Source organism: Hesperophylax consimilis, chromosome 1 (genome assembly GCF_061612785.1).
Source record: "Hesperophylax consimilis isolate HC1 chromosome 1, BYU_Hcon_1.0, whole genome shotgun sequence".
NCBI lineage: Eukaryota > Metazoa > Arthropoda > Insecta > Trichoptera > Limnephilidae > Hesperophylax > Hesperophylax consimilis.
Window position 1 is genome coordinate 41,420,655 of NC_142836.1, and position 26,757 is coordinate 41,447,411.

The 26,757-nt window shown below is 34.6% G+C and overlaps 1 protein-coding gene across 1 annotated transcript; it reads right to left on the reverse strand.

Annotated features, from left to right (window-relative positions):
• Nucleotides 1-12,291: 12,291 nt before the first annotated feature.
• Nucleotides 12,292-13,448, reverse strand: LOC149426913 (enhancer of split mbeta protein-like). The gene has a single exon (XM_089639105.1). The coding sequence runs from the start codon at nt 13,377-13,379 to the stop codon at nt 12,822-12,824; it is 558 nt and encodes a 185-aa protein (XP_089495231.1). The 5' UTR covers nt 13,380-13,448; the 3' UTR covers nt 12,292-12,821.
• Nucleotides 13,449-26,757: the final 13,309 nt, after the last annotated feature.

Sequence of the window (26,757 nt, forward strand, 5' to 3'; positions counted from 1 at the left end):
TCGCTCATTCATTTTTAAGTTGTTTTAATTTCTACGTACAGTCAAACTTGGATATAACAAGCACGAGTGGACCGACTAAATTTTCTCCTTATAGCCATTACTCGTAATTAGATCAGAAGTTTTTTTTAAAGTCGTATTTTAGTTTTTTAGCCTATAATATATAGTAAATATTTTCAAAATACGAGTATTACCGATAAAAAAATATGTATGACAAAAATACACTTTTATTGATTAAATGTATTATCTCAATTTCCTCCTTAAAACACTCGACGCATTAATTAGAACTATCATCACCTGGTCCAAAACACTCGACGCATTTATTAGAACTATCATCATCTGGTCCAAAACACTCGATGCATCCATTAGAACTATCATCACCTGGTCCAAAACACTCGATGGATTCATTAGAAGTATTATCATCTTGTTCAAAACACTCGATGCATTTATTAGAACTATCATCACTTGGTCCAAAACACTCGACGAATTCATTAGAACTATCATCACCTGGTCCAAAACACTCGACGCATTTATTAGAACTATCATCATCTGGTCCAAAACACTCGATGGATTCATTAGAAGTATTATTATCTTGTTCAAAACACTCGATGCATTTATTAGAACTATCATCACTTGGTCCAAAACACTCGACGAATTCATTAGAACTATCATCACCTGGTCCAAAACACTCGACGCATTCATTAGAAGTATTATCACCTGGTCCAAAACACTCGATGCATTCATTAGAACTATCATCACCTGGTTCAAAACACTCGACGCATTCATTAGAACTATCATCACCTGGTCCAAGAAAAATCCAACTATTTTGTCCATTTGATGATCGAAGGTTAATTTTAGCAATAAACCGAGTTCGTAGTACGCATACTGTCTTTAAACTGGTGAGCTGCAAATAATATTTCATTAAAATAGTGGATATAGGTACAAAGTGTTTGTTTGTTTTATTTCATGTCAAAATATTGTGTTGGTTTCACAGACACGACGGTAATTTTCTACAACTTTTGAGTGTACATTCTTTATGTATGTATTATGAAGAACAGGTTGGTTAAATTGGTATATGATGGAATGGGAATATTGGTGACCGGATAAATCATCACAATGATAATTCATCACAACTTTAAAAATTTATATAAAGTCATGGAAAGTGATGAAACAAAAACTTTATTAACTGGGTTAAGTAGGTTAGGTTAGCTTAGGTTAAAAAAAAAATTTCATCGCTTCTAATGACTTTATATCACTTTTTAAAAGTGTGTTGAGTTATCATGGAACCGGAATATTGTATCTATAATATTAGACCTCTTTGTCATTGAAGTGCCAAAGTGCCTTTCCAAATACAGTAATGAATTACAATAAGGTTTTTTTTTCAGCTCTGCTAAGTAGGTACATTCATTTTTACGTGTAATAACTTTGCTCCCTTTGCCTAACTATTTTGACAATGCGGTCGAATGAAGAGATGCCTGTTTAAAACATTGCATTATTTTCCAAATATTGTAACTACTTATACATAAATGTATATTGAAGAGTTTACCGGAAAATGTTTTGGTTTCCTACCAGGTTCTCAGTCAAACGTCAATTGAATTACAATTCATGTTCTCTTGTATTATATAAACTCACATTCAATTTCTCCGCACAAATAATCAATTGCTCGGCGTAATATTCTAGATATTTATTCAATTCGAACAACATTTTTGATAACTATGGCACCACCAAGCTACTCATTTTGGTAACTACGGTACCACCAAGCTACTCATTTTGTCATTGAAACTTGTTCTTCACATTGATAATCTTAGCTTCTTTTTAAACAATCAAGGGAAAACAACGTAATTCGATGTTTTAAAGGTGCTTCAAATTTATAATTTCCATCTGCAAATAAGATTTTGTATTATTTTGATTTGACATCTAATAAATGGCTATTTTTTTTTTTTTTTTATAGTTAATACCTCACAAGAGTCCCAACTGCTCCCGTCTGGAGCCAGTGAGACTATGGCATCCCCAATTGGGGGATGTTGTGAGGCTGAAGGTAAGTGGGGAAGGGAAAGAGGAAGGTGGGGAAGTACCTGGCTATTCAGATCTAGTCACTAAACACGGCTAAAGCCATTTGGAGCAACGTTTCAATTCTGAATGGTGGTCTTACACCAGGGCGATACTGGTAGTATCTTCCACTCTGGAACGTGCCGCAAATATACTATATATTATTTTAATTAATTAATTGTGAAATAACACAAATTAATCAAATAAAATTTATTTGCGCACGCCGGGTTCGAACCCGCGACCTTCGGAATGGCAGTCCAATGCGTTACCACTGGACTATGCCGGCCGTCAAGTTACGTATCTCTTGATACGTAATTTTTCGAAATACAACAAATCGTCAGAAAAACATAAAATTTCTTAGAATATGTAGAAATATCTCCATTTGCAGAGTAGCACTATGCATTTGGACCTTGCGTGCTCTTTTAATCCTGCATTAATTTTCCTATTGCCATCAATTTTTGTCTACTTTTAAATGTCGTACTGTAGGTAACCATATTCCAGCAATAAGCTCATCCTCTAAAGCCATAAAAATGTATTATTTATATTGCGTATTATTGTATTACCCTAAAATAAATTGGTACACGATATATTTAACTTCAATTAAGTACTCATGCACCTTTAACTGTAACTGTCCAAACAAGTGTGAAATTAACTAATTCAATTGCTGGCCATTTTTCTAATTGCTTTTGAATATACATTAATTCTCCAATTACTGGGCAAAGCATAAAAATATGCCTGCAAACAAACACGCTTGCAAAACCCACCAAGGAATTCCGAGAAATTTTCAAAATGACATTAATTTTTAAGTAGGTAATGTTAATATTAACTTCATCACACTAAAAGGTAATTGTATGAAGGCTGGCTCATTTGTCAAATTAAACACAGTTCACAATTTTAATTGATCAAAACATATGAATGACACAAGGCACAAGGTTCCCAAGGCAGGGTGTGTTCATCCCCTTCAGCCAGAGACCCTCCCAGGCCAGACATCCCCCAGGGAAGGGTGAACTGTTTCCTCACTTCGGCAGTTACTAAATGGAAACCTTTCAAATTGCCATCACATCTGCCACACGAAATTGGGAGCGCCGTGTCACTCATAATAAATATGTGAATTGTCTTTTTTAACGCAATTACTTAATTACTGATATTTGACAAACGTTTCTTTGTTTTGCAATTTCTCTCTGAAATGGAAACATATCTCAACTGTGTTGAAACTATTATTACATGGTACCTGTTTATAGAAATGATGTGCACCAATGTTAATTCTTTTATTATCAAGAGAACTTTTGCTCGATGGTCAACAACCAATCGTATTTAATTTTTTTTTTTACTGAAACACAAACAAATAATTTAAATTAAAGTGTCTAATATAAGATATTATAACAATTGGTGTTAAAATATCTCAAATAAATGTTTCTTACATGTTCGCAATAAAGGTTAGATACAAACAACTTGCCTATGTTTACTTTTCTACCGAAACTCGATGCATGCAACATGAATAGTAATGTAGAACCATTATTTTATTTATTAATATCGTAATACATTTATTTAGAGAAGATACATTAGAGCACCATACTAGGCAGCTGCCTGTTTCATGGTGCCCAATGGAGGAATGGTTAGTTTGAATTTAAGTATTTATAATGTATTTTTCCTTATTATACAAAGAGATTTGATGAGGTATTATCCCTTATTGTACGAAGAGATTTAATAAGGTATTAATCCTAATTATATAAATAGATTTGATAATGTATTATCTATAATTATACAAAGAAATTTGATGAGGTATCATACCTTATTATACAAAGAGATTTAATAAGGTACTCGTACTATCCCTTACTGTACAAGTAGATTTAATAAGGTATCATTCCTTATTTAACAAAGAGATTTGATAAGGTTTTATCGCTTATTATAAAAAGATATTTGATAAGGTATTATCCCAAATAATGTTTATTTATTTTAATGTTAAATCTTGACTGTGCTTATTGTATTATTTAGGTGCATGTCTGTTCCGAACAAAACTAAATTTCTTGTGCATCTGGATCTAATGTGTAGTAACTACGGTATATATTGGAGATTGGTGGGCTATTTTTAGTGTTTTAAATATATTGTTTCTCTCTTTGTTACATTATTTTATGCTGACAGAGAACAACCATTCGGAACTAACACATAACTGACTTTGAAATAACTGTGGCTATCTCGTAACTAAATCTGAATATCCAGATACTTCCCTACCTTCATATTGCACTTCTTGTTAATCTCGTCTATCCACATCCTGACATTCCCTGATTGAGGATACCGTAGTCCGATTGGCTCCTGTCTTCGTGGTGTGAAAAGGGAGATTGAAAATGACAAGGGGAAAAAAGTGAAGAAGAAGAAACAGAAAAAATCGTTTAATGGAGATCCCCGTAAAAAAATAGAAAATGATTGAGTTGTGATTATTCTAAGCAAACTACCAATATTTTTTTTCAACAAACTGTACATACACTGATTACTTCAAAAGAGAAAACACAATTCGATGGCTTCATTCCAAAGTGTAAGTACGTACGTTATTTTATAATAGTTTCATTCATACAACAAAGAAGATCTTTAAGCTATGGTTTCATTATACCTAACTGCATTTTTTGTGGTTAATATTTCAATTTACATAATTCAATTTTACGAAATATAGTTGGAACATTTTCCAGGGAATCTATTAAACAAATTAATAAACCATTATTAAACACAGTTTCTAGATTAAGAAAACGGGCTGGAGCCAAAAGCTACTGAGTCAGTGTGACATCGGTTTCCATTCAAATATACATGGAAGGATATTTTAGTGTACATTATCTTTTTTATGTGAGTACCACACAAGGGTCTCAGTTGCTCCCAACCGTCTGGAGTCAGTGAGACTATGGCTTCCCCAGTTGTGATATCTTGTGAGGCAGTGAGGTAGTGAGGGGAATGAAATGGGGAAGAAGAAGGTGGGTACCTAGCTATTTAGATCTGCTCACCAAAGACGGCTAAAGCCATTTCAAGCAACGTTTCAATTCTGAATGGTGGTCTTACACCAGGGCGATACTGAGAGTATCTTCCACTCAAATATAATATATATTATTTTAATAATAATAATATTCGGTTTTTGTGCAAAACCACTTCTTAAAATTAGATATCTTATTACTAACTATAGTCTAGTCAAACTATTATCAATTTATGGCTGACAGATTGAATCCACCATCGATCATCGATCAGCAATACAAAGCCATATGTACAATGCATTAGATTGATGAACGTGATGCTAGAATGTATAATATACATAACATATATTACCTATATCTTATTATTCTTATTTATATTTTGTACAGGCAAATTATTATCTACAGTACCATTATTACCTTAAGATTAACACACATACACTTGAGATTAACACTGTTTATTGTTTATTTTAGAAATCTAGACACGGTTCGAACCCACAGGACATCATTAGAAAATTGGACATAATTGGACTTTCCGGTATTTATTTTAATAATATGTATTCATGTATGATAGTGTTTTGGAAAGGAAAATAAAGTTTTATGCTGGGCGGTACCAGAATCAGTGGCGGTTCGTGGTCTTTTTAACAGGGGGTTCAGAAATTCAAGAGAAGATAAACATATCTAATTAAAATTTACTTACTGTTGTCCTTCGTCAAATAGTCGAATACGGCAGCAGTCACACAACTTAAATAAAGTTAGTGGGAGGGGTACCTACATATTATTGTTTTTAAATCACTTCACTAGACACAAATATTAGATAATGCGTAAAGTTTTATGGGAATTAAATTGTTTAATGTTTTTATAGCACTCAATGTATGTTGCTAATTATTATTGTTTTTTCGAGAAGAATAATTTCGTAGAATATACATATAATAGATATTTAAAACATAAAAAAAAAACAAATAAAGGTGGCACGAAATAAATTTACTAAGTCTACTTCAATAGGTAGTAGATTTGCAAATGCCATAAGCAAACGGTTGGAGAAATGCAGAAACAAGAAAACAAAAATATGTACAAAAATGACTACAAAGTTAAATACCATAATATAACATAAAAAATAACACTTGCTTCCTTAAAGGTCAAACGTCGACCGCGAAGTTCTCGGGTTTCTTCGGTTACATTCGTCAATGTTCGGAGGTCACGTGATAACATAACGCGTGTTCGGCGCACACAATTTGTCTTACTTTTGCAAAGAAAGACCAAATTTTGTATATGTCACCGTCATAGGGATCTGTACCGGCTAAAATTCTTTTGTATGAAGAGTTTGGCGTGGATTTCAACTCGCACAAAATTTGGAATATGTATCGTATTTTTCGGTGGCGCGGGTTTTGAAGGCGAAATTTTAATAGCGTGCTATCTATAATGTGCTTATATTATTATAAAACAAGTTTGTTTTATTTTCTCATCTTTTTAATGGGGGTTCGCCGCACAAACGCACTTTAGAGAAAACCGCCACTGGTTATACTTGAATTGACGTAAATAACTACTACCCAAGTTCATTCGGTTAATTCAATTTCTATTTTCAACACGTTCTTCTGTAATCGTACTAATTATTATTTTTACTTCTTTAAAGAATACATGAGTTTTAAAAAAATGGTTACCAGAATACAAGGTTTTGATCAGAATTCATCTTCCTAAATGTGATCCATCCCTCCGTATAAGACAGATTTCGAATAATATAAATCCAATAGGAAAAATGTGATTAGGATGTATTATAGGCAATACAAGGATGTATAAATGAATAAAATTGTGAAATAACACAAAGAAATCCATTAAAATTCGGCTAGCTAGTCGAGAGCTTTACCCCTCAACCACGTAGGCCGTCAATCAATTCAGTCGGCGAAATATTGTCAACTCGTCGAAATATATTACAGATATATTATTTTTAATTAATAAATTGTGAAATAACACAAATTCATCAAATAAAATTTACTTGCGCAGGCCGGATTTTGAACCAGCTTGCTGGTTGAGAGCCTTACCCCCCGACCACGGAGGCCAGACCTGAATAGCCAGTTACTCCCCACCTTCCTCTTCCTCAGCTCCTTCCCCTCGTCACTACCTTCAGCCTCACAACATATCCCAATTGGGGATGCCATAGTCTCACTGGTTCCAGACGGTTGGGAGCAGTTGGGACTATTGTGCGGTAGCCACATAAAAAAAATCATAATTTTAATATTTTATTACAAAGGAACAAAGTCTCTATGTTTTGGTCCCTTATTGATATTTAATGTACACAAAAATGGACATTAGGTTAAAAAAATGCATGCACCAGGCACATCCGACGATTTACTATGGTGCGTATAACATGTTAAAGTTTTCATTAAAAACTTTTGGTCAAAACAATTTATATTAGGTGTCTAATGTTATAAACACGTTCATTATTGAAAATAATTTCAAGTTTTGTATAAAAAGCTCCAATAAGGCCCGGTTGTTCCGCAGAAATTCACCAAAGAAGAAATTTCCACAAAGTTACAAATGGCCACTCAGCGCCATTTTGCTTTTTGACAGTTAAAAGCTTCTCGTCTGTTTCAGCTTTTGAACAAATTGTGATCAGCATAAGAGGACAAATATCTTGTTGTTAAGCCTGTCAGCTTATTACAATTTGATAAAAAAAAATTAGCACGCTCTCAGAATCGGCGTTTGTCGGGGACCTTTCAAATATAAGAAAAAAAACAAAATGGCGCTGAATGGCCATTAGATGACGATTTGAATTTTTAAGTTACATTAAAAATGCCCTATTTCAAACGAATCTATAAAATAATATTAAAAAACTTCCAGAATTAAAATATATATATTTCTACTTTATGTCGTAAGGTGTAGTAAGAAACCAAATAAAAAATAGAATATTGCGAAATTTCATTGAAATACTAGCGACATCTATTAAAAAATTTTCAAACCTAAATTTCTGTATGAAGGCTTTTCATCTACTGTCGTGGCAGCTTAGTAGATTGTTATGCTTTCACCATTATAATATTTTTTTCTGTTCACAGATGTCGCCGTAGTTGCTAGTATACTAGAATACTTGAAAATGAAAATTTTTGTTGTGTTGTTGTTTTCGTAAAATTGTTATTATTTTGTCCTCGTTGCAAGCATTCGCGCGCAGTGCAATTAAAATGATAAAAATATGTTATGTAAACAGATCTGATTAGAGGTTACTTCCAATTCACTGATTTTTTTTAAATTCACCAGGTGGCTAAGAAGTTCATTGAAAAACAATTAAAGTTGCAGAACGCATTTTCTTGATTGACTGGCCGACTTTTCTACGCTAGCAATTGATGTATTATCATTGTTATAAATGAATGTCATTAGACAATTTTATTACAAAAACCGGCTGTTATAAGTTATTTATAATAATTTTTATCTTTAGGTGATACACAGTTCTCAGGATTTCTATTATTACGAATTCAGGGAAGTGTAGTATTTTGTATTATTTATGCCATTGTTATTTTATTTAATACAAGTGTAAACCCGTGATTAATCACGGGATATTATAATTGTAGGATTTGTGAAGCTGAAAGTATTTATAAAAAAAAATATTTGCCTCGGGATCATCGCTTATCAAAAGTCAATCAAAAATTTACATTTCGAACGAACACCATTGCTGAACTAGAAAAATTATGACATCATCTCTCAAAAATTTAGACAAAAGAAGCAAACATTTCAATTATAGAATAATTAACGAATTAAAAATAAATTTTGGTACCTACTTTATTGCTTGTCTGAATCGCTCCAATTACTTAATGAAAATTCATTGGAATCGTTCTCACTTCTAATTTTGAAAATCAAGGCAAATCTCAGTTTTAGAGTTCATTGGGTCGGAGCTACACACAGACACAGAGACACGGAGACACTACCACCACCGAAATAATTATTTTTAATAATGCTATGGAACTTACGATATCTTTATAGTCTCATTTGAATGGAAACTGATGCATTGTTTCTGATGAAAAATGCATTATAATTTGTATTGAATTTTTTTCTTTATTTAGTGATATGGTTATTACAATTATTTGGTATGTTTAGATCGCCAAGCTAGGCACATGCCCGTGTCTTATTTATTAATCCATGTATTAATTTACATTCAAGTAAGTTCTGTCTAATTATTTAATTGTACAACTATTATGTAATATTATCATTTTTCATGATTTACGACTTTGACAAAAGTTAATCTCAATAACAACAATAAGCGATATTGCAAGGGGATGACTTTTAGGGTTGTTTGTTTTTTTATCTACAAATTTAATACCTTTTGAGTGCAGTCAATTGATCTACCAAAAAAGGTCTAAGAAAACACGCATCCTTATTTGGATGCGAATAATAGAGATGTGTTTCCGCAACGATTAGATTAGGCAGGTACCTGCTGATTTGCTGAACATTTCACGATTGTTCGACTGCGCGAATATTATCATAATACATACTAACAATGTCTTTCAGAGATTATATGTAGTTAGGTTAGCAATCATTCTCTGCTTATTGTATACAAATTATATTGGTCTGATTAATGAAACCTCGATCTCTATTCGATACAATATAATAATAATAATGTTATATTTCCGGAATATGGGAGGGTTGTGCAATTCCACACATTCCAAACATATACAATAATAGTACAATATTATTACAATAATTACATCCCATAATGCATATATTCAATAATATACGTAAACTTAAAAAGTAAGAATGTAACAGCAAGGAAATTTTTAATATTATTCTATATATGTAGAACAAAAAAGACGTTGACACATTATATTGACGGGGCCTACAACTTTCTTCAGTGTGCTACGATCATTTGGCTACGATGCTTGAATCTGGACTGGCGGGATTCCATGATAAGGACATTTTTGGAATTGTTTGTCCTCTTCCTAAAACCTGCTACTGCAGGGTTCTTATGAAGGCTGCAAAACCTGGCACTCGCCCTTCAGTGAGCATGTTGGAAGCTCTGCAGTATCTGGGAAGGCCAAACATCATGTGGTTGGCGTTGTTATACTGCAAGCATAGCCTTTCCATGCTGCTATTCTTAAAGTTAACCCAAATGCCAACCTTTAAAAGCATGTAAAAGACGTAAGGAATAGCAAAGCCGAAACCTTCTACTGAGCATATTCGACTTTACGCTGTCGACGCTACTTGTCATAGGTCATAAGGAGTTTTGATAATGATTGTAAACAATAGAATAGCAGTTCAAGCACCATTGAAGTCACATTTATCACGGATCATTTTGGAATTGAGTGCCGAACGTGTGTCCATAACAAATCTCTCGAAAACGTTGCAATTATTGTTGTAACGGTAGAGCTGAATGAGATAATAGCCAAGTGTTTGGTTTATTGGTGAAGATAATGGATAATGGCTTAGAGCCGCGCTCGTGCAAAGAGTGTACCGTGGCTCCCACAGCGATATTATAATACTATCTCGTTCTCCAGCACTCGGGCCGACTCGGGCCGGCGACACTTATCACGGGGCGCGATAAGATCGATTAATTCCAGAGTTTAGTCTCATTGATTAATAGTCTGCCGTGCCTCCAGGCACGTATACAGTATACACAGTGCACACTTCACACTCCACACTCTTGCGCAGATTAGGTACTGACCACTGCTGGCGGAATTTGCGCAATGATACACATTACACACATGACCAAAAATATTGATTTTATTTTATTTCCCGATTAAGATAAAATTTGGGTAAAGTCCTAATAGTACACGCAGCTGGCTGTCTGATTCATGAATGCAGTAAAGCCAAATAGCTACAATTATTACAACTCTTTCAAGGTATCTACTATTTTGTTGGTGCATGTTTTTGAGCTGTCAAGATGTGTTATTTTTTGGCATTTTCAAAATTACACGGATTCGTATTGTTTTTTTATGTTAGAATTTGTGGAAATCAATTTTGCAAAATTTTGCCTTTTACCAAGAGTCTCAAATGCTCCCAACCATCTGGAGCCAGTGAGACTGGCATCTCCAATTGGGGTATGTTGTGAGGCTGAAGGTAGTGGAGAGGGGAAGGAGATGAGGGAGAGGAGGTGGGAGTACCTGGCTGTTCAGATCTGGTCACCAAACATTGCTAAAGCTATTTCAAGCAACGTTTCAATTCTGAATTGTAGTCTTACATCAGGGCGATACTGATAGTATGTTCCATTTGGAAATGTGCCGCAAGAATGTTATAAATTATTTTAAATGAAAAAATTGTGAAATAACACAAATTCATCAATTAAAATTTACTTGCGCACGCCGGGTTTTGAACCGATGACCTTCGGATTGCTAGTCGTCGAAAGCCTTACCCCTCGACCACGTACCTCTTTCGTATAATTTTGCAAGTAGCATTTACCTATCAAGTTTATTTATTTGTTTAATGGTGGGTATTTCCAAAATCTCGTTGAAGTCAATTGAAGGAAAAAATAGGAGTGGTGTTCGAATAAAATTAACGAATATTGCATCATCATTATTAATTATTATTGTAGTTTGTAGCAATTTCAATTTGGAACAAGTGTACTTCTCTCACAACATTTAGTGAAAAGCATCCTTCGATTAATCTGTCAAAAGACGTTATTTTTGTTATTATTTGTATACCGAAAATAACATGGATTAATACTGATACAGAAAAACAGGTCCGTTCGAATAATCGAGAAATGGAATAATTTATATAATATAACTTGACTCATTGAGTCATCTCTGTTTGTAAACCGAATTTATTTGGATAACTCCAGATAAAATAATCAAATCAACTCATTGCCATAGCAATTTTAGTCAGCGTCGGTAAGTTGTTTTACAAATGATTCTCGCAAAAGATAATCATTTTTTTGTGATTTACAACGCGTAAGAGCGAATCTTTTATTAGATGTTGAGGGCGGATAACAATCATCCCTTCTTTATTACAACCCTTCTTTAGAAAGGTGAGGAATGCATAGAATTATGAGGGTGTGGGTAAAAGAGTATACTTTCTTCGAGAGGTAGTACAAGATACACAAATGTATTGTTGCTTTGGACCGGGTAGTGTAAGTTCGAGATTGAATATAAATGTCCCATTACTTTCATGGGAATGTTTTGTGTAGGTATGAATTAAAAGTGTTTCCTGATATCATTGGATCAGTAGATTTTTTTCTACCAAGGTAAAAATTTACTCATATAACGTTATGGGTAGTTATAATTTTGTTGATATATAAATATGACAGTTCAAGGATGGTAGGAAAGAGGGGGGATATTTTGTTTTAAATGTAAACAAGTAAGTTCATGTAATTGCATTTTTTTATTCAATATATTCTTTTGAATCTTTTGATATCGCGGAATTCAAAAAAAATTTCCGAGCGATACACATCATGTTCATAAATGATGATTATTTACAACGTTTTCAATTCATTTGGAAAAACGATGAAACGTCTTTTGCCTTAATCACAGGTACAACAATAACATTTAACTCTTGTATAAAATAACATTTTTTAGTCTATATCACATTAATCCTATCCTATTAAAGCTGGTTTGTTATTATCAATAACCTAAACACTAAATATTCTAATTAAAGCTTGAGATCTTTCGATGTCACATTAGTCTTCGGGAAAGGAAAACACCGAAATTAAACACTAGGAAAACTTAAACAATATCCAAATAACTTTGAGTAATTTTAAAAACTACGGAAGACGTCGATGTCCAAACTCCAAACTGTCAGGCAAACACTGTATTCAACGAAAAGTAGATTTCTTCAGTAGTAAAAACATGTCACTGAAGGAACCGCGGTGATTGCTGTCAGACTGTCAACTGTCACTGAGAGCTGGTTGGTCTACCAGGGGCGCCACAGGGGCTCGGGGCAGTAGCTGATCATGGTGGCGGCAGTGCAGTCCATGGCGCAGGGCTCCGGGGAGCTGGCGGGGGTGGGCGGCAGGTGCTCGGAGGGGGCTGGGGTGGGCGGCGCGCTGTAGGCGGGCGGGCTGTAGGCGGGCTCGGAGTCCAGGCGGTTGAGGCGGTGGCCCAAGTGGGTCATGAGGCGGGTTCCCAGGGCGACGTCCACTCCAGGGGTGGAGGCGAGGCAGCGGGAAACCTCAGCGGCGGCGTGAGTGAAGCCAGCCCTGAAGCGGTCAGCTCTGCGCAGGCCGCGGAGGTGACGAACTGTCAGTTCCAGAATATCGGCTTTCTCCAACTTGGCGACGTTCTCGCCCTCAGCTTGAAGGGCGGAGACCATCAGCTCCTTGAGCTCGTCTAGGCAGCGGTTGATGCGAGCCCTGCGCTTCCTCTCCAACATTGGCTTCATCACTTTCCTGTACTGGTATGTACGGGACACGGGACGAACTCCCTCCGGCCCGAAGGCGGTGTTGTTTTCGTAAGCAACTTCGTAAGACATCGTAAGGCAAATAAAAGGTTTCAGACTGAATATTGGTTGTAGGTCGGTTAGACACGTCTAGCGCGCGCTCCGCTGTGATACGGAATGAAGCAAAATGATGTAAGTGCCGCTTATATAGGGTCCGGGCGTGGGAACCGTGGCGTACGGCGAGTTCCCAGGCGCGGGCTCGGTCGGGCAGGCGGGCAGGCAGGGCCACCTGTGGCCGCAGCTGCCGCTCGGATCTACTCACTGCTACTCGGCTGCAACTCCGGCTCCCCCACGCTCCCCGCACGCTTATGTAATGCCAGCATTCCGTCACCCACCACTAATTACCTACCATCACACTCAACCAACTTCTAATCACTTCTCTTTTCATCTCTGATTGTTCGCTTTTTTATGTATAATTGTTCAATTTACCTACGACCGAATTGCAATTACCTACTGGTGAACGTGTTACACCTTTTTTTTTAAATAAATCTTCATCAATTTCTTCACATTGATTACAGGAACTTTAATAATACTAAATAGAAATTTGATTAGACAGTTGATACTAGATCAAATAAGATACCTATTGATAGCTGATACGACGATGGTAAAAAAATACTATTTAATTGCAAATTTCCGCAGTGATTTATATTGGAATTTCCCGTCATGCCTATGTATATAAATATTATTCGCAAATGGCATTAACGTGAGTTAGTGTGCAATACTCGCATTAGTATGTGGTGTACCTCATAGCACGAGTGGACGGTAGAGGTACCGGCTTTGGCTCGCGCCGTGACTGCCCGGCATTGCGCGGGACCGGCGCCCGCCTCCGCGGCACAAGCCATCTCTTCCTATAGCTGCCTCTACCTACTACTGGTCCATCGTTGCTGATGGCTTCTGCTGGCTGCTGGCTGTTGGCTGCTGGCTTCCAACGCAACACCATTCCTCACAAATCTTCGAGATTTATCACGCATGTTTCATTTATTTGATTATTTTATTTTATTTAGTTCTGTACTCGTTACGGTACTACACACAGTTTACAGGTAATAAACGATAAGTGCAAGTAATAAAAAAATCCTATTATACAACATGGTAGAGAGTGTCAAATGTTTTGTGAACACCTCACTAGTTCGCATGATTTAGATGTTATTGTAGGTATATTAAATAGTATATATATTAGTAAAGCAGTTATAATGGAAATAGACTAAAATGCGTTAAAGATCGACGAATAATTTCATTCATTCACTTCATTCATTTAAGATATTTATCCAGCTAACCCACTGGGCGCATTTTGCACCCGTGTTCTAAAATTAATTATAAAAACACCTTAATATTATAGAACTTCCTTCTTCTTCTGGCGCTAGTAAAATTAGATTGTTAATGTTGATGTTGTAAGTTTCTACATATGTAAATATATATGTCATTAAGATAGTAGTTATAGGCCTCAATCGAAAGTCACTAAATATAAGTCTTAGATGTAAGTCAGTAGTTCTAGTATTAACTATTTAAGAAATATGTTTGTACAGCGCCTATGAAGTGATTTTTCAAGAAAACGGTGCTATATAAATTAGCCAAATATTGTTATTATTAAAACAATGTAGTGAAAAGAGGATAAATAAATTAAAACTTTGAATTTATTTATGAATATTATTGGATGTGATCCATTTGCGTGTGTGGATGTTAAATGATAACTATCCGTTTTTAAATTATTATTTTTTTGAATATCTTTCTAATTTCGGCTGGAATTTCCTTGTAAAGGTGCTTGCTATGATTCATAATGGATTTATCATGTCAGCCTTTTTCCTTGAAGGTGTTTTTAAAGTTTAATTTCTGCCTCCGTGTCCTCATACCTCGTGATTATAGTGTACATGGAATGTAATTTTGATAATTTAATTTTCTAATTGAAACGATAGTCTGTAGGTTAGGTAGGTACTATTTTAGAAGTAGATACTTGTATGTTATATGTAAACCAAAGATAAATATATCAAAAGCTTATCTGGGTAATAATAAATGTAATATTCAGTGGATGTGGTGTGTGGATTAATTCTTCCTAGGTAGTTCTACTTCTCTAATCTAATCCATTACTTCTAGACTTCTATGTATGTCAATGATAATAGATAATTTACTGTTGGCTTATTTCAGTACGTGTTAGGTAAGTAGTAAGTACTGTAAGGATTATTATAGGAGTCCAAATATTAAGAACTAATCATTTTGAGATTAATTTGAGGATTATAATAGAATTACGGTTTACATGAATTATGTAAGCTTTGCGATCCGACTATACACCTGAGATTTAGATTAAAAAAGAAATACATATTATATCCAGCGGTAACAAATAATATGATTATTTTTTATGTGAATGCCGCAAAGTTTCAACTGTCCGGAGCTCGTGGGACTATGGCATCCCCTATTGGGTAGGTTGTGAGAAGGTAGTGGGGAGGAAAGAAGATTGGGAAAGAGGAAAGTTAGTATTTAGAAAGTACCTAGATATTTAAATCTGGTCACCAAACACAGCTAAAGCTATTTAAGCAACGTTTCAATTGTGAATGGTGGTCCTACACCAAGGCGATACTGGTAGTATCTTAATCAAATAAAATTTATTAGCTCACGCCGGGTTTTGAACCCGCGACTCCGGATTGCTAGTCGAGAGCCTTACCCCTCGACCACGGAGGCCTCGTAATAAAAAAATGTTGTCCTATTTTTAATGACCAATGGATTTTTTAAGCCTCCATAACTAATGATTGAAATGACTTAATGAATTTATAGGAGTAAGCATATGTTCAAATTTAGTTACACCAGAGCTCACATTTCAATAACTTTTACCTCCTCAATTAAACATGCAGATTTCAGATTTATAGTTGTTAAGATCTCCCTTCACACATACCAAGATGTTTGTATAAAATTTCAATAAATTTCAACAATACCTGCTGTGTAAAAAGTTCCCCCCTATTTACAAAAACATCTGTGCATTTTTTTAGTTCGGATCTATCGCAATTTAGGAACCCTTCCCGGCAGAGTTTGCAGACCCCGGCGGGTCCCACGGTCCCACGGTAGGTAACTGGTAAGTACCTCTGTCGGTATGACGGCATTCGTAGTTCACGACCCGGCGCGCGGCGCTCACAATCGTAATAATACACTCGTGCCTCGTGCCGTGCACTGTACGCTATACGCCATACGCCATACCTACTGTACACTGTACTGTAATGTACGGTGTACGGTAGATATAGGCTGTGTAGGCACGTAGCGTATGTGCGGTGGGTACCTCAATACCACTCCGCGACCATTATCCATTATTTACCGATTGACCGCTGATTCTCAAAATGACTGATATCGCCCCCTACAATTATGGGTGGTGATGAGATCTAAGGGAGCGGTTATGAACCCTGTGTTAAAATACTACATTATAGTGAAGCGAGGGGGGTGGCGAAGGCAATTAGAAATAATAGATAATATAACATCCAGTCTTACATAAATCTGAAACAATAATTCCGGGATTAACTACCACATACATACATAAACCTTTTTCTTGCCTTCAAATTCACATCAAATATCGAAATATTATTTGATATTAAATTAACTGTATTGAGATATCTAAATGATTTACATATTTATGTAGCATAATATTATTATTTAGGAGCATTGCATTTGGATAGCATCGAGCGATTGCATATATTTAGAAGCATTACATTTGGATAGCATCGAGCGATTGCATATATTTAGAAGCATTACATTTGGATAGCATCGAGCAATTGCATATATTTAGGAGCATTGCATTTGGATAGCATCGAAAGATTGCATATATTTAGGAGCATTGCATTTGGATAGCATCGAGCGATTGCATATATCTAGGAGCATTGCATTTAGATAGCATCGAGCGATTGTATATATTTAAGAGAATTGTATTTGGATAGCATCAAGCGATTGCAAATATTTAGGATCATTTTATTTGGATTTTATCTAGGGTTGCATTTTTGCATTAATTTATTCGTCGTATGTGCGAATTTGTAGTTTTGCAGTAGAACTGTTTAAGGTTATGTTTTTCGAAAATTAAAATTAATTATAAATTATCGAACCGTCAAAATGTTGTATTATGCATTATTATTATTTTTTTATTGGAATAACCTTTCTTTTAATTTTTGAAGGATATACCCATCGATGTAATATATCATTGACGAAGAAGATAATACTAATAAACCTAAACGAAACATGAAACAGAACAAGACACAGAAAAAAAAATTAACTATCTCAACTGGGAATCGAACCCAGGATTTCTGTCTTACCGACGAATTAAAAATAAACAATTTTGGAAATATGAGTATGGTAGGGATTAAGATTATTTTTAATATGTTAATAGTTTTGAGAAACTCTGGCCTAGACCTCTAGGTGACTTCTTCAGCAACCATCGCCAATAGCTGCGGGCAATCACGGCGATAGATTTAGTGTTTATTGTCCGTCGCCCGCGCCCCTTCACGGGAGATGTTAATTAGCTAATGATGCTTCATTATCGCGCGTTCAAATCACCCAGCACCTATTGGCCAACAGCCCTACGAGGCTTATTAAGAATTGATATCTGGTAACTGCTGTCTGCTTATGTTCATTATTGCGGTGATAAAGAAGCGTAAACTAATGAAGGTTAAGTCGCGGCAACTTCCTGATAAAATATTAGTCATTCGGAATATATCGAGAACACGTGTTCTTTTTCTAATACATATCACGACGGAATGCGACAATATTAGTATGTCAATATCAATAACAGTATTTGTATAAAACATTCGACTTTGACTGATACTTTTTTAGGAAATCATTTCATTCATTCTTTATAGGCCTGCAGTCCCCTTTTTAACAGGAAAATGAATAACTTGACCAAATTTTTATTAACAGTATTTCATATCCGTAAGTTTTCTCCGTGTCCGATTAACAATAACTATGGTGTTATTTTAATACTGAAAACTTCAACTAAAAAAAGACTTTTTTTTTCATTTTTTATTAAAAAAAAAATTAAAACAACAACAGTAATAAAAATCTTCTTAAAAAAATATTAAGCAAATACACAGATTTGGGAAATGAAATTAAAAGAATTTTGCATTCTCAGACTTTAAAAATATTACCATTTGTTATTTCGGCTACTGGCATTATACCTAGCTCTCTCATTCAAAATTTAGGCGTATTAGATCTGTCAAAGAATTTATACATAAAAATGCAAAAATCAGTCGTTTTAAATACATGTAGGATTACGAAAGATTTTTTTAATATTTATATTGAGGGATCAGTAGGATTTATGGGTCCAATTAGAAGTTCTACCGAGCCTAACCCTCTGATATGAAAATATCTGGTGTCGGTGAATTATTTTCCCATTTGATCTCTGGTGATTTGAAGTGTTGTTTTTTATTTATTAGGCTTATATAATGCACTTGCATATTGTGGATTGACTAGATGATCATTTTTGGAAAAGTGTGTGGAAGGGTTTAGTTTTTCCTGTGGGGAAGATTTAAGCCGGACATAAAGTTGGAAAAAATAAAAATAAACTAAATAAATAACAGCCCCTCCGACACACACAAGCGTACATTTTTTAGGGTAGTTCATTTTAAAATAAAAATATAGATACTTTCAAAATTTGTAAAAATGAAATCTTACTCTGTTGTCAATTATGTTAATGTTTGTATGTAAATAAATTAAATAAAATGGTTTTTTTTAATGGAACATTTGGTAATTTAAATAGGTCGGCCTATTGACAATTTTTCTCTCTTTCTAACCATCTTCTTCTTCTTTTTGAAAGCTTATACAGAGCCTGACAATTCACGTTCGATAGCTTCGTTAACCATTTTATACATAGGTATTTATATAAATTATTGATGTTTCCCGAAGAATCCAACGCTAGATGTTTTTTCTCAATAAAATTATTTAATGAATTCATTATATGTTTTTACCTGAACCCAACCGGCGAGCTTTTAATAAGATCTAAAAAAGAGTTAAATAAAAACGTACTCTTCAAAGTGGTAATTTGTAATTCAAATCAGAGCCGTAGCAGAATAATTTGACAATCTCAGTGGGTGGCTACTACAATGTACCAAAAACACTTTGACCAAACATCTTGGACCAAAATTACACAAAAATTATCTTCGGAGGTAAAAAACTGCGAATTGCGCCCCAAAAAAATATTTTTTAATTATTTATTTTGTGTTCTTCAAAGTACAATTTCATTAAACCGCAATTAAGCAGTTTTTCAACAGGATGTTCGCTTAGTAGCCATGTTTTCAGCATATATCTGTATCATATAAAACAATAAATAAAAAACAAATACAATTAAAATGTTAAAATATGTACTGTTTACAACTCAACTAAATTTTTTGAAATCCACCTCATATTTTACGGCCTCCGTGGTCGAGGGGTAAGGCACTCGACTAGCAATTCGAAGTTCGCGGGTTCTAATCCCAGCTTGCGCAAGTAAATTTTATTTTATTAATTTTTGGCATTTCACAATTGATTAATTAAAAATAAAATATAGTTTACTTGTGGCACTATCCAGAGTATAAGATACTCTCAGTATCACCCTGGTGTAAGACCAACATTCAGAATTGAAACGTTGATTGAAATCGTTACCGTTACGTCAGGTACTCCCCAACCTTCCTTTCCCCGTCTCCTTCCCCTCATAATATAACCCAACTGGAGTTGCAATAGTCTCACTGGCTCCAGACAGTTGGGAGCATTTATTAATATAAGTATGTATCCTACGTAAGTAAGCAGGTATCCACCGGTCGGTGGCTGAGTTGACATCGCGTTTGGGTCCCACCCAGGCGTAGTGTGTTCAATTCCTCGGCTGGCTAAGTCCTCCATCACAACAAAAGCAACATTTTTCGCTTACTATGGTGGTAGTAGGAGATTTTCAAATATTGTCTGGTTATTCGTAACCCGGGAATGTTTGTCTTTATTTATAAAAAAATATATATTTAATTCCTTAGATCAAGCTAACATAATGCTAACTTCCACATAAAAGCACTATACACAGTGTATAATAAGACAAAAATGTATATCTTTAGAATAACGTCCGGTCAAGAATTTGACATTTTGACACGGGAGCATTATCTCAGGTAACCGATCTTGTAGTTAAATATATTCGAAATCATTTTAATTATAGTTACTGAGAGGCGAGATACAATGTGGTGTGGGTAGTGTGATAGGCAGGTAGGTACTGGTTATTAATGGGATTGAAATTTCCGTGTGAATTCGTGACAGGTGCGCCATCACCGCCGATTTTATTAAACAACATTTTGCCAAAGTCAACAAACGCAATACCACAATTAAAAGAAGGCGCCTGTTTCTTTGACCAACTTTTTTATTTCAATTTTAATTTCGATATCCTCGAGTTTCTTTTAAATATAGGTACATATATCTATAGCATACCTACAAGGTGTCCGGGAAAAAGAGCACTATCTTCTTCATGAAGATATTATAAAAAAAAAAATAATAATCGAAATCTATTTTTTTTTTCAAAATAGAAATATTTGGTTAAGCAAAATTTTCAGATTTTTTACCTGTAAAGTTATTTAAATTTTTACTTATCCTATCATGTTAAATCCCCCCCTCCCAAAAGTAGTGCATTTGACCCTCCGGACACCTTTATAGTTTTAAAAAAAACGATCAATAACTTAAAAATTTTCACAAAATACTCTCGAATGGTGGTCATGAAATTTGCACAGATTTCCTGTTAAGAACGTGATGGCAAGTAATTTTCTAATAAAATATTAGTCTATTCAGAATATATCGAAACACGTGTTCTTGCCGCTGCGCTTTTCCTGATAAATAAAATTATGAAATGCGAAAATTTTAGAATTTTTATGAACACGTGTTCCGACATTCTCATAAAACATTCTTGTTTTGTTAAGAAATCTGTTAACTCATTCGTTGAAGGACTGCAGTCCCGTTTTTAACAAGAAAATTAATTTTACCAGATTTTTAATAAATTATCAATATTTGTCACGCAACCATTCCATTTCAACGCAATAATTTTTAGATGGCAATGTCGTTTTTCTCAGAAGCTATGGAGTTTTAATAGGCCGTTCAATAAGGAAAAAAGTTTGGAAACCGGGAAGTAAGTATTATAAAGTATACACACAAAATATATACATTATTTTATGAATTCTTTCTTAATCCGTTACACTATCTAAGTTTATGCAAATGTATCTTTATCTACCTAACTAACGTATTCGCAATGCGTTATATTATTAATACCTAAAAGCTCTGTGGTTTTATTTAAATCTCGCGTGTTTTGTTCAAGTTCAAGTTCAAGTTTTATCTTTTGGAAAAAAACTTCGTTGGATAAAAATCTCAAGTATAAATTTTATTATCTGTCTATCTTATTAATAATTGCTAAATGCATTTAAATTTTAATGCGTTCTGTGTTTTTTATAGCGCATATTATATCTCATAAATCAGAACCCCTTCACAGCACGCAAGTCCGCGACATCTAATCTATAAATACATGTTTTCATTATTTTTTAAGCTTCGTATTAATGTGTTAATTAAGAGCTTAGTAGGTAGGTATAATAAATACTGTAAAATAGATGTCTAATTTAACCACTATATTAAACATCTACTTTACAGTAAACTAGATGTCTAATTTAACTAGTAAGTAGGCAAATACTGTAAAGTAGATGTCTAATTTAACTAGTAAGCAGGAATAATAAATACTGTAAAGTAGATGTCTAATTTAACTAGTAAGTCGGTATAATAATAATACTACTGTAAAGTAGATGTCTAATTTAACCAGCAGGTAAGTAGGTATAATAAATGCTGTAAAGTAGATGTCTATTCTAATTAGTAAGTAGGCATAATAAATACTGTAAAGTAGATGTCTAATTTAACTAGTAAGTCGGTATAATAATAATACTACTGTAAAGTAGATGTCTAATTTAACCAGCAGGTAAGTAGGTATAATAAATGCTGTAAAGTAGATGTCTATTCTAATTAGTAAGTAGGCATAATAAATACTGTAAAGTAGATGTCTAATTTATTAATTTAATTAATTTATTAGTTCAAATTTCAACAGAAATCAGTAAGTAATTGGAAGTAATAATACCATATTTTGATAAAGGTTACGCGGACAATTATTAAAATGTTAGGTTAGGACAGGATATTGTCATTATATACGATCCCTCGGGTTGTCATACAAAATGGTGAAAACAGTAAACCTATGGGTGTCATAAAGCTGACATTCTTAAAAAATCTCAAACCTTAAAGATTAGAAAATTTCATAAATTTTAAATTGGTCACTTTGTTCTTAAAATAAGAATTGAACACCAAAAGTAACTCCCCGTAGATGTGTGTGTGTGTTTCTGTGCGTGTGTGAGTAGGTATAATATACCGCTACCGAACATCAGCATTACTCGTTATGCAAATATTGAAATGATATGCATATCCGCCATACATATTTGCGTAGCAAAAGTCCCACGATATCGAGCTATTCAATCATCTGGTAATGACCGCCAATCGCTGATCTCAGCGAATCTTTACATATTCAGCACTAAACGCCAGCCAGAACCGACCAGTCAACAATCAACAAGTCAACAGTCAACCAGTCATCTCGCATTGTCATCGTCATCGTCACAATCGCACGAGTCGCATTTCTACACTTTATCCGCGTCAGCATTCAGCGTTGAGGTAAAACGCTGAATTAAAATTACACATACAATCTACAGTTCTGCCTTTGAGAGCTCCGATGTAATATCTCTTTCACATGCGTCATTTTGTGAGAAAGCGCGAGCGTTTACATTTTACAACGCTGTTATCAGCGGAATGCTAATAATACTAATTGTTTACGGCTGAAATAATCTGCAAAGTATTGCATCTATCCGATTACAATGATGTGTAGCATTTTTAATGACAATTAACTCCAGTTCATTTCTCCCGTCTGAAGCATTTTGCTTTGTAAGCAATAGCAAAATTTTATTATAAAAAATTATATTAAAATGGAATGCCAATAATACTAATTGTTTACGGCTGAAATAATCTGCAAAGTATTGCATCTATCAGATTACAATGATGTGTAGTATTTTTAATGACAATTAACTTCAGTTCATTTCTCCCGTCTGAAGCATTTTGCTTTGTAAGCAATAGCAAAATTTTATTATAAAAAATGATATTAAAAAGGTACAAATTAGAATTTTGGTTACAAAAACAACTCACAGAATTCAAAATTAAGATTTTTTCACTATTAAATTTTGTTATTTTAATGATAAACTAATGATTACTAGACAAGGATTGTATGCATAGCACAAAGGAAAAAAAATAGCCAGAAAAACCCATTAAAATTGAAAAAATCTGCAGGTTCAATTCCCGTCGGCATTCGGCAGTTTGTATAGGTACTTCTGATTATGATAATTTGCTATCTTAAATTTTTAATAATTTGTGACTTTCTTATTTTCTTTTTTTGACAGCTTATTCCAGAAGTCTTAACGGCCAATAATCCTTACATGGTCATTTTTATCGCTGAACCTAAACGGCCGGAAACGATAGCCAATAAGGCATAGTAATGATGGCAAGATTCTAAAGAAATGAAATCCATTTTTTTCTGTAAAAAAAAGATTCATATTGAATGGTACCTACCTACCTCACGGCCTCGAGTATTTTTATTTTCTTTACAAAACAGAATACGTGATGGTCAGGGGTCCCAATCTTATTGAGTGCATCGCTGCATTTCGATTTGTATAAAAAATCAGGAATCGAATCAGATAAAAAGGGACGTGCGTGACTCAGTACTAAAAAAACTGTCCCAACGTATTAGGGCAGCGTAATCGGGGCGAGTTGTTATAATATTTTACTTGTAGTGGTGAGGTATCTGGTTCTGGTGAGGAGGGGTAGGAGTGCGCGGTGCAGGGGGAGGTTTGGGGCGCGCGCTTGTGTGCGTGGTGTGTGCACGCTTACGCGGGTGTGGTGTGCGTGCTGCCCTGCTTGATATTTCTCCACTTGCACCTGCCGCTTTTCCCACGGATCGCAGGAAGCGACCGAGGGAGATGGCACGAGCAGATTATATGCGTGCCGCTACACACTACACTCTACTCGCGGTAGGTATTTATACGGGGCACACAGTACACCCATTCACCGCACACCAAGCCACGCCGAAGTGCACCAATACACGCGCTTAACACAACCCTGCATTGCTATAATTACGGAGCGTTGCACTCAATTTGTTATAGTCGAAGTACCTACCTATCGACGGAGCGATTGCGCTTCATGCATTCATTACTTTAACTTAAGATTTACTTAACTTAAGTCCTAAAATATCATAGAAATAATTAATTATTTTATAATATATTCTTATATAGTATACCTACACCACTATAAAACAATAGTAAAATTGGTAAACAAATAAAAGATAAATAATTATGTTTTAATTTAATATTGGTACCCGTTGTCTTAGGACTAGGTCACACGGACAAAAATGAGTATTGCTGATTATATTAAAATCCTATTAAAAACGTGCTGGTAGGTAATTTCCTAGTAAAATATTAGTACATTACAATATTTCGGAATACGTGTTAATGCAGTTGCGCATATAAATATAATGACGAAATGCGAAAACATTATAATTTTTAAAAACACGTGTTCCGACATCCTCATAACACATTCGTATTTTATGGATAGTTTGTTAGGAAATCTGTTAATTTATTCGTTAAAGGTCTGGAGTCCCGTTTTTTAACAGGAATACAAATAGATTTTTAATAAATTAGCAATATTTCATATCAATAAGTTTTCTACGTATAATATCTCTGATCTCTCAATACATGATCTCTCAATACATTTGACGGCCGGCATAGTCCAGTGGTAACGCATTGGACTGCCATTCCGAAGGTCGCGGGTTCGAACCCGGCGTGCGCAAATAAATTTTATTTGATTAATTTGTGTTATTTCACAATTAATTAATTAAAATAATATATAGTATATTTGCGGCACGTTCCAGAGTGGAAGATACTACCAGTATCGCCCTGGTGTAAGACCACCATTCAGAATTGAAACGTTGCTCCAAATGGCTTTAGCCGTGTTTAGTGACTAGATCTGAATAGCCAGGTACTTCCCCACCTTCCTCTTTCCCTTCCCCACCTACCTTCAGCCTCACAACATCCCCCAATTGGGGATGCCATAGTCTCACTGGCTCCAGACGGGAGCAGTTGGGACTCTTGTGAGGTATTCACTATAAAAAAAATTTAAAAAAAACATAGTATAAAACAAGGTCGCTATCTGTGTCTGTCTGTTTGAATAAGTTTAATAATAATAATAATAACATGGCATTGATATAGCGCAGTTTAGTGTCATTTCACTTCAAGTGCGCTTAACTACTCGTATAAAAAACTTTAAAAAATGGTAATTCAGTATTAGTGGTTCAATTATTCCTATAGTGTGCCTTACCCAATACAGATCTAATAAATAACACTAAATACACTGTTTATACAAAGTGATGACAAAACTTAGAATAACAATAACAGCAGGACAGGACAAAACAACTAAAACAGGAGGCAGTTTGTGCTCAGAAATTCACCTAAGTACTTCTACTACAATTATTAGGTTTAAACTATTTTGCTTAGAAAATCATTTCATTTAACCAATTTACTTTTCACGCAAGGCCTCGAATCTTTTCTTATTTTTCCAACCTACCTCAATAATAATACTTCTATTAGTGAACAATTATATTATCCAGATACTAAATTAATTGGTTAATCGAGTGTTGAGAATGATCGAAGCAATATGAAATCTGACCACGACTCCATAACACCAACCCACACGCCCGACGTCCACACGTCCAACGTCCACACGAGTTTACAGTTTCTATTGACTTGTGTTTGAGGAACACACGCCTAATTGAAAAGGAGGTCGTAGTGCATACCACCGCATACAAGTCCTTTGTTGGTATGTTATTGTGTACAATAATGTGCTTTTATATAGCAGGACAATATATATTAAAAGGAAGTAGGTTTGTAAAGTTTTTAAATGTTTTCTTTTAGATCTGGTAAATCTAACCGTGAGGGCGCTTTGCATGTAATTAAAACTAATCATCGAAATAGGTTATATTCACTGATTTTTTATACTTGATAAAAATTTAAAAAAAAGATAATGAATGCATTTTTACGTTGTGGCGATCTTGGTGACAGACGTCTTACTAGACATTGGCGTTTTCTATTGCATAATGACGGTGTAGCCAGTTGGAACCGTTTCAGAATAAGCGGTTTTGGATTGTTTTTAAAATCAATAATTATTAATTAATCTATGAAAGTTACACAATTTTGAAACAACAATCCGAATTAAAAAATAAACTTTAAAACCGAAGATGATTTTTTCTTTAAAATTACCACAATATATGTATATAAGATCTTTTAGTGATTGATAATAATTATTAATTACTTAATCCAATATCTACTTATAC